Genomic DNA, 15694 nt, shown 5'->3' on the forward strand with positions numbered 1-15694 from the left:
TGGGAGGCTACCTCAGAAACTAGCAGCAGCAGATGTCAGCATCCTACCCAAATAACACTATGAAGACCAGCACACTAAAATGAAAAAAAAAAATAAAAAAAAAATAAGCATGCAGGAAAATGTAACTTTTTTTTTTTTTGGCTTTACATAGCTGTTAATATATATTCAGCAGGACTTAACATCACAGAAGGTTTGGAATTTTCCAGTGAACTGTAATCCAAGTCATCCTTTAAACACCTGGGATGGAAAAACGCATTTAGGTGGTAACTAAGCAATGTGTGAGGAGGGAATTTCCAAAAGCATTCATTGCTCCAGTGTCTCTCTGTAGACTGTATAAAAAATGTTCTAAAGGCTGAAAATGAAAAACATTTGTAAGAAGCATAAAGCAGTGTGGCTACAGTGATAGAAGCACAGATTTAAAACCACCCTGCCATGTAAAATAATGTGATGACCTCACTGGCGCACAGGGTCAACCTGTGGGGAGATGGGAAATGAGGGGGAAGAAAGAAAGACAGAAAGGAAACACAATGGCACTGCCATAGTAGAGAAAGAGAAACAGACAGCTTAAATCCACTTAATGGAGAAAAACATCCTCTAAGCATTTTGCTGAAGGGCTTTAACAGATAATGCTCTTTTCCTACTCTTGGTGGCTGCTTTGCCACCCTATGGTGCACCAGGTGACAAAGCAGGGCATTAAGAGTTGGATAAAGCAGAAGTCTGGGGAACAACACTGACTCATCCAGCAATCAGAGAGGAGCATAAACAAGCTCAAATCTTCTGTTTAAATTAGTCAGCTAATGGCATGGAATCAGCTCACTACAGGCAACATAGTGAAAACCTGATGTTAAAAACATCTGAATAAATGTAATAAGAAAACAATAAGGATGATTTCTGACATGTAAAGCCATTTATCGATGTGTGTTTTGGTGTGCATGTGTGTGAGAAAGCATGACGAATACACAGGTCTGGGACTGCATAGTGTTGTCCAGATGGTCAGGGGTGGTCAGTGGGGAATTGAGAGGTCAATCAGTTTGGCGGATCAAAGCCAAGGTCAGGTGGCAGTGGTGGCCATGTTCAAGGTGCATGGGGACTCAGATGGCCTCTCATTAGCAGTCCACTCAGGCCCCAGCAACCCCTGGGACTTCAGAGGCCACCCCACCCTCATACTCCTCCCTTTTGGTCCACTGTCAGACTATTCAACAAAAGAACTCCCTAAACAGGAGTCCAGGGCCTGGGTACAACCTCATCGACACAAGGTCACAATGCCAGTTACACATTGCACATAAATCTGCCATTAAGACACATGCATAAAAAAAGGTTATGACCACAGATACAACAGAAAAGAGAGTTAAATGTATAGCCTAACTGAAGAATACAATCAATTCAAAAGAATTCAATTACAATCAAGATCAGCATCCTGTGAAACATTTGGACAAATATAGGATTTTTTATGGGAATGATCTTTCGAAAAAGTCCTTTATTTAGAAAAAGCTGGTATCAGATCTGAATATTCTAAAACTAATTTTATTATATCATTATAAGGATCTAATTTGAATGAGGAGACTGATTAAATGTGTAAAATCCGTCAGTTGTTTTCTGCACATTTATTTAACATGAAGCTTACTGAAGGTGGGAGCAAAAAATCCGAGTAAGAACACAAACATGAAACCAGTACATAATATTGAAGTTACAAAGCAGGTTAAATACCAAAAGGCTTGTGTTAATGCTTCAGTGTGATGTCAATTTACATATGCACATCATTTGGATTTCTGGACAGTTTTCATTTTCGATGGAACTACCTTGTCAAAATATTGTGAATAACTACCATCATAAACAACTTACTTGCCAACATATGAACCCCCCAAAAAACTGAACATTCTGTGATTTGTAACAAGTGTATTTTTAGTAATGAGGCAGTAGATGTAGGCAAAATTCGGTGTAGTACACGTTTAGAGAGAATCCCGACATTTCTTCAAAAGCAATGAGCTTCTGTGGCTTATATGAGGTGAAACCGTTGACAGCCTGGATAAACCTTAAATTAACAGCCACTTTCTATTAGATAAACTAGATGATTTAACTGAAAGGATTTCTAAATGACACATCAGCAGGATAAGTATTTTTAATGCTACATTAGGCAGTTATTGAGTAAAGAAAGACAAGGAAATCCTTCACTTTTTTAAAGTCATTATCATGAGCAAAGCCAAGGTTAACAACACATTTCCTTTTCCTTCTCCCTGGTAGTGACTAAATGGGCTCTTGTGTGAAGAGTGACAAGTTGAAGAAGTAGAGAGTGGCCACGCATGCTCGACCTCCACTCTAACCAAGCACCAGCCATTAACCTCAGCCAATCACAATGACCTTGCTGTCCGGCTAAGGAAGAGGATAATTGGCCAGTCGAGAGATGGGGTCTAGGGGGTGCTTGTGAATTACTGTCTAGGCAAGATTATTCCATATACTCTCAGTTTCTAAAATTTTGAATTTCAGTGCACAAAAAGGTGCAATTCCTCAAAAAAACTCTGCAGCAAATCAATTAAACAGTCACTACATCTTAACTACTCTAAACAGCTGCAAATAAATAACCACTGTTATTGGATAGTAATCAATAGAATACTAGAAAGACAGAAAAAAGTATTTTACTGCAAAAACTTGGAGAATGTCCGTGGACAAGGCGGCTCAACGTTAACGGCAGAAAAGAATAACAGCACTATTCTTCTGACTAGTGACAACACTCCGCCCTCTTGTTTGCTACCGGCTCACAAAACCGAGGTTCACAAATTCAGAGGTCAAAGTTCACCTCAATCCAGTCATGAAGCAAAAGTAATACTGCTACCAAAAACATTATCATTCATGTCCCACATCTTTTCAGCTTTAACTGAATTAGTTTTTCCACTGGAAATATAAATTTTACTATATATTTTTTTTAAATACATATTTTTTCCTGAAATATCAGAAAATTGTTTTCAGGTGTCTCTCATATCACAAGGGGCTGAAAATCCTAAATGTTATGGATATGCATTAAATTCTGGTCCCTCTTTAATAGAAATAAATGCTGAATTGTTGAAAACTTATACATATGAACATTCTGAATTATTACTGAAAAAGCAAGTAAAATTCTTCTGCTCTAAATCCTAATTTAGTTTGTGTATCACACATATTTCACTTTTATGGGCGGAGAATGTTTAAAACAGTGGGGTGAGGGAAGTCATAAGAAGAGAGGAAACATGGAAGAGAGAGGTATTATGTCCCCAGTATTGGACTATATGCCGTTTTCTGTCAGCTACATGAGCCCATGGGACAGCAGGTGTTGATTGGTGAATTTCTGGGCCACTGTTGCAAGGGTACCTGTTGTCACGCCATTGGACTGAGGCGTGAAGTTTGTCCCAGTGGAAAAAAACAAGAGAAGGTGTGAGGTGATTATAGGTTGAAGGGAGAGACAGAATGACAGAAAAAAAAAGAATAAAGGAATGAACAAAAAATATACATGGAAATAAAGAGAACATATACAAGAATGGAGAAAATACTGCTTCCTCATTATGTTGTTAGCCCATAATACTGGCTAAAACAACAACAAACAAACAAACAAATAAAACAAACAACAAAAAAAATGTATATAGACGAGTGTGTCTTTACACACCTACCCTAATTAAGCCGAGAGCTCAGAGGCTGAAGGTGCAGGGGAGTGGTGAGGGGTGAGGGTAAGGACAGGTTAATTGAACCTCCAGGGGGACGTCCTTTACATCTCACCTCACCAGCATCCATCTGAGAACCAGACGCAAAGAAATGGAATTATGAGCATGACATCACTGCCAGTGCAGATTCCCACAAAGACCCGACAGACTCGGCTGGCATGAACACAGATTTATAAGCCTGCTAAATCAAACGTCTGCCACGTCGAGAGATGAACACGTAACATTAGCTCTCCTAATAGCACAGTAACTATTGATCTGACCTAAGGAGCAGGGAAGAGGGCTTGTCAGGATGGAGTGAGAATGGAAAAGGTCAACAGGTTGCACCATTCTAATAGCGCCACCGAAGGGACATGGAGAGCACTCGTATACTACATCACTGGGGAGCGGATGATGTGTGGAGAAGGAAATGTGCAGGGTGACTAAGCACTCATTATTCCTCAGAGATGCACAAATCCAGATTACTTAAAAAATGTATCATCACATCTTTCAGTAATTTTTGGCTCATCAGTTAAAATAATGTGGATGGAAACTGCTTTGTTCAAAAAACAAAACAAATCAATAATAAAACTTTGTATTTGCCAGCATGATAAACAGTTTACCTGACGTCTTACTGAATACTTTATTATTTAATTAACCATTCTGGCACTAAAATATTGCTGAAGAATATGATGCTACAGTAGTGAAATTGCGATAAAGTCACAACACACTCTTCCGTGATTTGGCAGATATTTGTATTTTTATAACAACTGAAACTCAGTTTGGACAATTTTCAAATTTGCATTGAATCTATAAAACTTATAAATGTTTACATTGGGTATAGATTTTGTTTTTAATGTTCCCGTGTTTTCAACATTATTTTGTCTTTGGCATTATATTCTTCTAATGCATTAAATAAAAGTATTTTTGACCAAAATTTGTTATTATAATTGTTTCTTAAATCATGATAATATTTGTTGTCAAATCCATCACTCTTAAACTGAGCTTCATATTAGTTGTAAAATATTTGCTTGTAATATGCACATGTATTTAGAACAGCCTCAACACTCCTTTATAAGAGCCCTAACAAAGCAGTCCCTTAGATGTCTAACACAATGGAAAAAGTAATTAAATAAACAAGCTGATACTATAAAAGGCAATCAACAGCAACATATGCTTTAGAAGATGGATAACAAGATGGATGCATTAGTGTGGATTTGCCTCAAGTATGGGTGGGCAGTGTGGATCTCTAAAAAGCTCTTTTATAGGTTGAAAAGCTTCATCGTTCTCATCACTCTTCATTAAAGCAATGAGATTTATTTAAGCCATTGTTCGAATATTTAATAATATGAGTATCTCAGTGTGACTTTGTGATGTTACATGCTGAAGAGGACTACAATGGACTTGAAAGTCCAGTTAAACAAGACATCTGCTAGAAGAGTTGAAAGCTTTATCAGGACCTGGGGCATGGTGCTGTGGACAGCTCCACTCATACTCACAGTGCAGCTGCTTCACAGGCAGAACCAGGGATCTAGGACACAGACTAAAATACATAATTGAAGCCTGTCAAAAACTTAAAACCAAGATATACGACAATCAATTAATTCTCCATCTTTTGAATGAAAGGTCTTGGCTTCGTGTCAAAACAAAGATAGCCAGTTATACCTGAACAGATTAGAATAAAGTAAAAGGCAAGAATATATTACTTGAGAGAGGGAAAAAAAGAAAGCCAGAAAACATACTTCTGGTTTGGCAACAGCTTTTCTTCCCCTTCATCTTCTTTTCTTCCTTAATCCTCGCCTTGAGGCATTCTGTGCAATCAAGCGCACTATTACACGGCAACAATTAGCTAGACTGTGGAAGCTGGCACCTGGTCCAAGGCATTCAGTGGCTTTCAGCGGCAGCTGACTGTACAGCCCCCCTCCCCACCAGGTGGTCCTCCTTCAGTGACATTAGCCAGTCACTCTAGGGTTAATCAAGAGCCTGCTCAGAACAAGTATGCCTGCATGGAGCTCATTTAGTTAGCTGCTATGGACAAGGTTTTAAATGGGACAACAAGACAATGAACTTTTACAACTTGTTGTTAAAGACAGCTGATAATATGAGAATGTTGCTATACTTGTCAACAAAATACACCATTTTGAACAAAGCCTTAATTCAACTCAGGACAGACCATATGAAGACTTGTAGAGCTCCGCCCCTGAGCTATAAAATTCACTCCACTTTTTATCGGCAATAATGTGCAACACTGAAAAACGGTGCATATAGTTTTTTAATAGAAGTTTTAGCTCATCTGGGATGCTGGATAAATGATGAAATGTTTGTCGACAGGATATGCGAGGACGAACACAGTTAGAAGAGGAAAGATTCTCGGCCTGTGCTGGAGGGACGAAGAGCTTTTGAGATCGGAAACAAAAATAAGAGGGGGTTACTGCTTTATATGCTGAAAATTCTAACAAAGCCTATGGTATCCTCAGCTTGGGGCTCTGTGCACTGAGCATGAATAACACAATCTGAATAACAATGGCTATAGATTTGTAGGGTCTCTCAATACTAATTAGGGGCTATATGCACTGTTTGTTGCAAAGATGTGCACAGTGAAATGAGATGCTAAGTGCTTTATTTCAGAAACAAATCGCACACCTTGCAATCCAATGAAAGAAACTAAAGAAAGCCTTTACTACTGGCCACCAATTGTTTACAAAAAGTTCTAAGATGTTCCTGTTGATGTCTGTGACAGAGAGGAAATGCTTTGTAAATAATAATAAATATATGAATAACGTAGTACCCAATTATTTTCACACATGGTTTATGGTACGAGTAAGAACACCGGCTGTGTTTCTCTTCATGCCTTTACACCCCAGTGTGTAGTTAACTCAACAGAAACACAACAAAACTCCAAGAAAATCAATGATGCATTGCAGCCTAGGCCTCCATTGTATCTCTTAAGCAACCTACTGCAGTGTTCTACTTCAGAATGTAAAGAAACTCCATTTCCACATCAAAGACCACCTCTGGTGTTGAGAAGGGCTGGACAAAAGCATGATACACACTTTTATGTTGTGCTCTTGTTTTCTGCTGTTGTTTTGTTTATCTTTCAATGCAGAGGACTCCATTTTGTACAAAGATGCAAATGGTGAACATAAGGACATCTTTTAGCATAATACAATTATGTCCAGTGTGTGGAGGAGCCATCGCTGCCTTTGAACTATATAAAGTGGCATTAATGCAGAACTTATAAATAATCAACTAAACCCTCCTCTTTTAAGATTGTCAGTAATGAGAAACTGAGAGAGCCACAGTCTTTAAACAAACAGCGCTCAAAGAACTGTGTTTGCAATTGAAGAATCTGCTTAGTCCAAATGAGACTAATGAAAATGAGATCCAGATGAGAAAATCCAAAGTGTACATTAGTCTTCTAATTATTCTATAAAAATATAAACCTTTGATTTACATTTCTAGCATGACGCCATTATAGAGAGCAACTTACATTATCTTTTTTTAATACAACTGAACAATTGAGGGTTAAGGACCTTGCTTTGACTTGCCTGCCTAATTAGGACAATGTTGCATAACACTGAATAAAAGAATAGCTAAATAAAAACAAAAACAATTTGTATGAATTATATAAATGAGAAATGTAATCTTCAAAATACACAGAGCGGTCTTCCAGGTTGTAATATAAAAAAATTGTGATTAGAGAAAAAACAGAACATAATACCTTTTACATGGCAGCTGACATTTTTGTGACATTTAGCGAAAGAATTGGATATGTGTAGGATAAGCAAGGATAAGCTAGCAGTGCTGTGCTCTATTCAGGCCCAGCCTGGTGGGACAGAGTGCAGACGCCTGCCTGGAACCGAGGAGACTGAATAGTAATCAGTGTGGAACTGATAATGAATGATTGAAGGCTCTTTCTCAGCATTGGAGAATTTCAATATCACAAGAGCCCTAGAGGCAGGATTCTTATCAGCACAAGCCTCAGACAAAGGAATCCACAGAATAGGAAATGTGCTTAAACACGGGCCAGTCGTGAATTGACCAGGCCGATTAGCAAGAGGAAAATCAGAGAAAGAGAAGGAGAGCACACACATACGCCTAGAGACACTAGAGGTTTCTAAGGACGCGTTTTTTTGGAATGAGTATCACATTGAGGATAGTGTTGATGCTGCAAGTAATTTTATCCTGATAAGAAAGAAACAAAACAGAACAAACCAAAACCACAGTGCCAGTCATACTTTTACAACCACAATCACACTCAAACATCCTCTCACACTTCCAAGCACACCTACACTCAAATACTGAAGCTTGCCGGAATTTGCTCATTATCACTGTGTTTAAGCAGCAACACATAAAGACAGACCCGAGAAATCCCATAGAAATCTAATCAATGAGGACCTCCGTTGTATTCATGGGAAAAAGACCACAAAGCAACATCCATTTGGATAACCTGAGGAGACTAACAGCTATATCCCAGTGTTAGCAGTCTGGCAGGGAGGAGAAAGAAAGTTCATTAATTAAAGAAAGCTTGGCCAGACAGATGGAACGACTAGCTGGATACTAATTACTCGGAGAAGACAAGAAGGTTTAACACTCCCCCTTCGCCTGCTTTACCATCAATCACAATTAACTTGGCTCCTAAACGGTCACCTAGCTCACTCAGCTAAAACAAGCACAAGGTTCATGCGCTCTCGACATGACTGGCTGTGATTTATTATATTAACCACAGGGATGTTACTTTTTCAGAGTAAAAGCGTATTATTAGAGAATGTAGTTTGTTATTCTCTTATTACATAAAAAATACCATATTATAGAATAATAATAACAACACAATTATTCCCCTCCAAAGTACACACAGGGAAACACTCGAACTGAGGCAAGTGTGAATTAACAGACTCATCCTTCATGCTTAAGAGGTGATTAAGTAACGTTTACCCAGCTCGCCTGTGTGCTACTCCTGAGGGAGCAGTAATAATGGAGTGAGTTCAAGGTAACTCTACCCCTTCATGTCCACAGAATTCCCCATACTAGAGGATCTCACCCAGAGCTAGCCACACCACCCCCTCACAACCCTGCCAGACCACAGACAGCTGTCAGGCACAAACGCCTACTGGAGTTCACTACTTTTGAGGGAGGGGCAGGAGGGTTGGGTGGGGCTGATATTTAAAGGCACAGTCTAGGACTGTGTACCACAGTGGGTAGGAAGAATCACTTGTATCTTCTGAGGATGCGGTCAATATTAGAATAACTACAAACACACTATACTGTTAAACGATTGTGATGAGTGGCGATGAAGGCCAGTATTTGATCAAGATGAAGAGTGGTACAAACACACACAGCTCCATTGTATCCATTGCCACATACCAGTCACGTAGTTCTGGTGACGTGATCTCCACCTTTGTTTAATGCGTGTGTATATGTGTGTGAATATGTGTGTGTGTGTGTGTGTGTGTGTGAGTGTGTGAGAGAGAGAGAGAGAGAGAGAGAGAGAGAGAGAGAGAGAGAGAGAGAGAGAGAGAGAGAGAGAGGTCATTGTTCGAGGCCTCATGAGCAGAAGGAGTTTTAGAGAGAGAGAGAGAGAGAGAGAGAGAGAGAGAGAGAGAGCAATAATGCTATGAGTCATTCAGCATTAGAGGAGTGTGAGAGAGAACAGAGGGAGGGGAGAATACTTGTGCATTTCATATGAAGCAGCAGCTATTCGCCATATGCCATATGGGGCTGAATGACTCTCTAGTCAGGGCTGGGCATGACAGCCCTGTGGATGAGAGCCACACACTTCTTAAGAATATGCATCTGTGTGTGTGTGTGTGTGTGTTTGAGAGGTCATCAACCTAAAACTGAACCTATAGACCCTCTTGTTGAGAGAATAGCGGGGGCAGAGTATATGAATGTGCACTAAGGTTGTTTTGAGGATAAATGAAAAAAAAAAAAGAGTGGGAGGAAAAAAGTGAGGGGATTGGAGGGGGCTGTTTTGGGGTATGGGGAATCTGAACACATTTGATATTGTAAGGAGCCTCTGGGAACAGCTGGTGAGTTGGGAGGAGCAGGGAGGCAGGCAGGAGGGGGAGAGAAGCCAGTGTACTGGAGTGAAAATGGGATTAGAGTCACCACACTGTGACTGGGTGGGGGCACTGGACTCTTAACTCACACAGGCCTGCCTTAGACATTCTACCTATAGGCACTAAAACCAAACTCCACAGAGTATTGTACATTTGATACGGTAGATAACAATTGAAATATTTACTTAACCCCTGCAGAACAGATTTCTATCAGTCAGTAGAATAGCATTAGATCATTCCTATATCATTTCTGACCCAAAAAAGGTACTCATATTTTTGAAAAGGAAAATGTGCAAGTCTCTGAAAATGATCATAAATACCCACCGGTAGATAAAAGCTAAGGCTTACCAAGTAAGTCATGAACCTCTTTATAACTGATTAATGTCGAGATTAGCAATAAAGAAAGCATCAAGAAAAGGTACTACTATTTAGTAATAGCCCTCCTCCTTCTCATCCTCCTTCTGATGAGCGCTAAAAGCTGGAGCTTGCATGACTGGCGATGGGTAGGAACAGATTATAGTTATTGATTGGTGCCTGGAGCTGGATCTGACTGAAGAAAAAAGGAAGAAAGGGCCTGAGCAGGGAGTGAGCGAGGAGAGAGAAAGAAGTCAGGAAACATGTTAATACCATCGATTACAGTCAGCAGGGAAGCTAGAGAGGGAAGCTAGACTCACCAGGTCAGTGAATCTCAGTCTTACCTCTTAAATCCCCACCTGACCACTGCTCCAAGCCCCATGGTAATCACTTCCACTGTCTGACATCATGACAGAGAGATCGTCCTCAAAGAGTCTCATGAATATTCAAAAAAATCATGAAACCAATAAACAAATATTCTAAATAAATAAGTGAATCCAGAAATTAACCTGAGTAAACACAGGTATGGCATTTGGTATGGCAGGTCATGCAGGTATGGCATTTATACGCATTTAAATGAAGCTTATTCACAGCATATTATTCAGTATCCCAGAAAACCCTTCGATTCTTTTAAATGTATATATTTTTTTGCAATACACTTTTTTATTTCTGGAACATCTTTCTTCCTGGACATCTGGGAGATGAATTTTAAGATTATGAGCCCTGTCCACTCACACTTGAAAAAAAGGATCTGGCACGCCAGACTTCAAACTCACAGCAGCTATTTTTTTTCAGTGGAGCTGAATCAATAATAGATGACACATTATGTGTGATTTGAAAGGGCTGTGTAATACAGTGTCAGCAGGAGAGAGGCTTCTCTGTCCAAAGAACTCCCACCAGGTCCTCTGGAATAACACTACTTCTTTGGCTGCAGCAACCTGAGAACAGCATCACAGCACAAGGTGTGGCACAAATATACGCATGAGCAAGAGCACACTGAGCTACACAAATGCACAGACATGGCATGGGGCAGTTTAGGGCAAGAAGGTGGACTGTGGTGCACCTGGCCAAGTGCTGGTGGCCATTTCTCCACAGCCCATCCAATTAGATGTGAGTGATGGTGCAGCAGAGAGGTGGGCTGCTGAAGGCCTCTCCAGAGCAGCACCTGCTTTTATCAGCCTGCACCCCGAGCACAGCCTCTCCCTTTGAAGAAATATTCAGCTAATTACCTTCGAGCACTGTCGCACAACAAGACAGTAGATTGCACGGACCCCGGCCATTGTTAGATGAGGAAACTCCAGAGGAGATTTCATCTCTGAACAAATACAGTCGCCTTTCAGTGACAAAGCCAAGATTATTGTTCCGAACAGCGGTGGAGAAAGAGACATAAGGCAAGAGAAAGAAAATAAAAGAAAGTATGACGAAGAGGCAGAAATACTGAAAGGGGAAAGAGCAAAGGAGGCAGACAGAGATAAGGAGAGCAAAAAAGAAGCTCTGAGTGGATAGGTCTGTGGATGTGAAAAAGGTACTGTTCAGCAGCTGTTTCTGCAAAGAACATGAGTCACACAGTTTAATTATTCATTAGAACAGATCACGCCTTTGTTCAAAGCTGTGAAAAGTGACCATCTTTTTGCCCTGTAATTCCCCTTTTTCAAGAGCCATAAGAAAGAGAACCATGGTGCATACGCTGACTGAGAAAGGGAAATAGGATAAAGGCTGAAACCTGCTTCATATAATTTGTTTCTGCTTAAACCCTATTAAACTAGGAAGTCCATAACATTTTTTTCCCCAGATCCTACATCCATACCCTTCTTATTTTTCCTAACTGGGGTTAAATAAATTCTGAGATGTGCAGAATGTGCTGAAAAGATACAAGCTCTGGTAGAGTGTCAGTCGAGACTTCACCGCCCTGCTGGCATTGATGCATGTGGACCGTACGAGACTCGGCAGCAGCGTTCCTGTAACTATTGCCCCATCAAAAAGTGGGCCAAAGAAAGGGACCTGAGAAAGGAGGAAACAGTTTTGATTTAAAGAGACCGGTCACTGTGAAATTTTTTATTTTTTTTTTCCATTTCAAAAAAACATTAACTTATTTGAGTGAAGAGCATGAACACTTAAAACAATGCAGATTATAACGTCAGCTTAGCTGAGATAATGATCACTCTATTTTTGCTCTATGACAATTACACATCCTCATATCCAAAGAAAATCAATAAGCATGACAGACCAAAATGACTCCAGTCAATAAGGAATGCTGCACTTCCCTCTCTCAAGGCTTGTACTCATTGAACACAGCATTGAGTTATTTGTCTTGGCACTGATGCAGCCAAGGGAATTTCATCAAGTGCAACTCTGCCTTCTGTGCTTTTACGGATGCTTTTACCACTGTGGCATGGCAGGATAATTTACTGTGTATTGTTTTTTTTCATACTTGCTTTCATCATTGCTTAAATTGTTTTCAATTTGAAATGTATGTGAATCTAACAGCGATTGTACATTTGCTATCTAAAAGCTCCCCAAATGTACTACTGTGTAATTCAATTAGGCTTGTAGAGAAATTATCAGTGGCCCTACGTTAGTCACTCATGAAGCTTTTGACCTGTCTGATGTCCAAGCATGCAACAGATGTGTGTGTGTGTGTGTGTGTGTGTGTGCTCATACAGTCTGAGTGAACGGTAAAGATGAAAGCTAGTTGGGCAATGATGAGAGCAGCAAGCCGACAGTGCAGTAATGGTCTCAGGTATGGGAGGGGGCATTTATGGATTCTTCAGTTGAGAAAAGCATGCAGTGGAGGCAGACTAACAGACTACTGAGTCAAGAAACACAAGATTACAAATATATAGTTCTAATTATTTTGAAATATATACATGTTTCTATATTAAATAGTAAGGTATTAAAGCTTTGCCCATATAATGAGCATTTATTATATATTAACCTTCCATGAGAGAGCCTTCCACCTTCCAATTAATATCATCCATGAAAGCATGCAACATTTGGACACGAACAGTGGACATACCTGTGGTTTTTTCATGATCTGAATAAAGAACATGTGGTTCTTCATTGGGTAGATGATGATGAGTACATCCCCAAAGTCAGTAGGGATGATGCCCCGCCGGTAGTCCCTTGTGTGCTCGGACCACACAATGTGCACTTCATCATTTCCCAGATGACGAAGCTAGATACATGAACATGAGGAAAAATCAACATGAGGTATATAAGTAAGGACTGAAGAGACAGCGATCAAAACATATTCAGTCAACTGGTGTTTTGATGATTGGTGGTGGAGACCGACATCTAATATGCTGCTCCAAAATCTCTCATTGGTGTTAATTTATGTTTTCACACTTTTTTGTGTTGCTAGCTACTGGAAACAAAAACATGGGTGAACCTTAAGATTTTCACTGATCCAGTTATTAAAATGGTCAAACGACTCTCTCAAACAATGCGTTTACAAGTTTTGATCTCTTAATAGCTAGTGTCAGATCTCCAAACAAATCTGTTATTCTCAGCTGCATGTGGACAAAGATGTTTTTTATAAGAGTGTGAAATAAGTGCCCGTTGTCTAAGACGATATTTAACAGTCCTTGAGTCGGGCCAACTGCCAGCTCATCTTTAATAATCGCTTAATCCTAGTCACGTTCACGGTGGAGCCTATTTATAAAGTGCATCCTGGATTGAACACTAGTCCACTAGAACACTAGTAACCTGTACATTAACACTCAGACAGTTATTTGCATCAATGTGCAATTCATCTATGAAGAATTTTTTTCTTAAATTCATAATAAAATAGTGCCAGGTTTAAAAGCTATAATTTTGCAGATAGTTGTTGGAGATTGTTATTGGAAAGAATAATTGACATATGTGAAAGTGACTAATACTGACAAAGAGGTTAAATTTTAATAATACTAGACTCAAGAAGCATTACAGTATATTAGAAACACCTGTACAGCCAGTCATGTGGCAGCAATGCGATGCATAAACTATACCAGCCTGTAGCTTCAGGTAATGTTCATATCAACCAGATCAACAGAATGGGGAAAAAATCTTAGTGATTTTGATGGTGTCAGACAAACTGGTCTGAATATCTCTGTTGATCTCCTGGGATTTTTCAGTCAATAGAGTAATAGTGCAATAAAAAAAAAAAAAAAAAAAAAACATCAGTAGTTCTGCAAACAGAAATGCCTTATTTGAGCTGACAGAAAGGCTACAGTAACTCTGAAACCGACTCTGTACAATTGTGTTGAGCAGTAATGCAGCTTAGAACCTTCGAGATGGATGGCACATAACAGCGGAAGACCACTTCAGGTTCAAGAACAGAGTCTGCAGCACACTCACCCAAATCTTCATTCCTTTATGGCGATAATTCACCCTCTTTTATTGGCTACATTTAACATGATGATGCACCCTGTCACAAAGCAAAACTGGTTTCATGAACATGGCAATGAGTTCAGTGTTCAATCGCAGAATCTGAGTTCAGTGGAACACCTTTGGGATGTGGTAGAACGAGAGATTCACAGCATGAATGTACAGCTAAAACATCTACAGGACTGTGTGATGCAGACATGTCAACATGGAACTGAATCTCAAAGGAATGATTTAACATCTTGTGGAAACCATGCATGAGGAATTGAGGTTGTTTTGAAAACAAAGGGAGAAACTACCCAGTATTAGTACAGCTTTCCTGATATTGTGCACAGTGAGAGTATATGATCATGTTTGCTGTGACTGACATACATTTTTATCAATTGTAAATTCTACTAAGTCTATTAAACACAGACTTTCTAACTTATCGTCCAGTAGCCATGTGTGATACTTTAAAAGCACTTTGGCCTGATTCAAAGAACACATTAATGATTCAATTTCCACCGGATACCAACAATGTGGACACACACTAACAAGACATGATTATAAAAATTTGTTTTGAAGAAGCACTAATTTTAGGTTTGCAAAAATAGCCCTACATCTTGTAACAATGTTTTCAAACGTAGAGGAAAAAATACACTTAAGAGATTGGATTGTAATGAGGCAATTACAGATTAAATTTACTGCTCTGCCTGTCAAATTGCACACATTTTCATTTTATATTAAACTAGAAAATACGTTTCAAGGAAATATTTTTTTCTAGTTTGTACTCCGAGGTACGACATCAATTACAAAACCAAATGTCAGCGAATGTATTAAATTGTAATCCAAGCTCGCATATACAGCATAGTTTATATTAGCATGAAACAGTAATTAAAACATATTCTTTTTTTTAAACCTGTGGAATATTTAGAGTGCCCTTGTAATGTTGAGTATGTAGTACGAATGACAGGGTCAAACATGAGGCAAAAGTTTAATGACTTATTTTGTTTATGGCTTATGATGTTTAAATTACTTTAACTTAATTTATATATTAATTTGAACACAAATGGTTAAAATGAACAGAAAACAAATGAAAGCTAAGGTAGGTTCTTTTGATAGGCTGTGGAACATCTGCCAATGCACTAGCACCTAATGAGCCATTAGCAAAACATGCCCTCTCCACCAAAAAAATGCAATTACTACATTTTCCCCTAAGCCCTTAATTATGCTAATAGCCTAGAATTAAATAAATCCACAACAAGCTGATTGGGC

The 15694-nt window shown here is 39.3% G+C and overlaps 1 protein-coding gene and 1 long non-coding RNA gene across 6 annotated transcripts in view; both read right to left on the bottom strand.

Moving 5' to 3' along the window:
- Window positions 1-15694, bottom strand: part of ralgapa2 (Ral GTPase activating protein catalytic subunit alpha 2) — a 91344-nt gene that overhangs the window by 13474 nt on the left and 62176 nt on the right. For all 5 annotated transcript variants that reach the window (XM_060879779.1, XM_060879782.1, XM_060879781.1 and 2 more), the window contains exons 38-39: window positions 13095-13253; window positions 11952-12079 (exon numbers count right to left, since the gene is read on the bottom strand). In XM_060879779.1, the coding sequence (XP_060735762.1) occupies window positions 11952-12079; window positions 13095-13253 (287 nt within the window). The remainder of the gene's footprint in view (window positions 1-11951; window positions 12080-13094; window positions 13254-15694) is intronic.
- Window positions 1637-9184, bottom strand: LOC132852544 (uncharacterized). The gene is made up of 4 exons (XR_009649118.1): window positions 5408-9184; window positions 5126-5208; window positions 3639-3759; window positions 1637-3361 (listed from the first exon to the last, which is right to left on the bottom strand). It is a non-coding gene; the product is annotated as an uncharacterized LOC132852544 (long non-coding RNA).

This window comes from Tachysurus vachellii, chromosome 10 (genome assembly GCF_030014155.1).
Source record: "Tachysurus vachellii isolate PV-2020 chromosome 10, HZAU_Pvac_v1, whole genome shotgun sequence".
Classification (NCBI taxonomy): Eukaryota; Metazoa; Chordata; class Actinopteri; order Siluriformes; family Bagridae; genus Tachysurus; species Tachysurus vachellii.